Source organism: Sceloporus undulatus, chromosome 6 (assembly GCF_019175285.1).
Source record: "Sceloporus undulatus isolate JIND9_A2432 ecotype Alabama chromosome 6, SceUnd_v1.1, whole genome shotgun sequence".
Lineage (NCBI taxonomy): Eukaryota > Metazoa > Chordata > Lepidosauria > Squamata > Phrynosomatidae > Sceloporus > Sceloporus undulatus.
In genome coordinates, this window is record NC_056527.1 from 99861588 (window position 1) to 99862315 (window position 728).

The 728-nt window shown below is 33.9% G+C and overlaps 1 protein-coding gene across 1 annotated transcript in view; it reads right to left on the minus strand.

The window, feature by feature from the left end:
- The window catches only part of LOC121933676, a 52031-nt gene extending 51601 nt beyond the window's left edge, over positions 1 to 430 (minus strand). Inside the window, exon 1 of the mRNA XM_042473659.1 lies at positions 272 to 430. Within this exon, the coding sequence (XP_042329593.1) occupies positions 272 to 356 (85 nt within the window). The 5' untranslated portion in view covers positions 357 to 430. The remainder of the gene's footprint in view (positions 1 to 271) is intronic.
- Positions 431 to 728: the final 298 nt, after the last annotated feature.

Here is a 728-nt window from a genome sequence, read left to right on the forward strand (position 1 = left end):
TTATGATCTAGTTTAAAGCTTCATCTTTTACACCAGCAAAATATTTTCAAATGCATATTTGCTTCCCCTGTTCTTTTGTTATGTCTGATATAACACATCTATGTCCTAATATCACAGAGTTGTTTCTGACACAAGGATACAATAATATGTACACACAACTCTGTGATTTCAAGACATTGCTACTAAATTATGGATAATCTACATTAAACACTAGAAATGGAATAAATTAAGAGACATTATTTTGGATGTAATTTTTAAAAAGAAATGTTACCTGCATCCCGGTATTTTCTGGGCAGGTGTGTTGATACAGCAAAGCTTACTAAGAAAAGGCAAGAAATGAATGTTGCCCACTTCATGATTCCGAATTGTTAGGGGCTTACAAGGCAGGAAGAGCAAAGGAGAAGACAGAACTTTTATACTTTATCAGACACGCATTGGGTTAATAACCACCCATCATACGTCGTATGCGTAGGAGGGATACAAATAGTTCTGCTAATAATTACTTTGATAAAATATTTGACCATTATGTTTGTTAAGGGGGCATCTTGTCACAAAAGCTTGCAAAAGTCATTTCTCCCTAGAAATAGGACAAATAGACATTAGACTTATCATACTTCAAAGATGTTAAGCAAACTGTATTCTTCGTTACATTATAACTCATATACAAACCTTTCCCCTCTCACTTTTTTTTTGGCCAAAGGTGAATTGAATTTATGTAAGATGGCCAA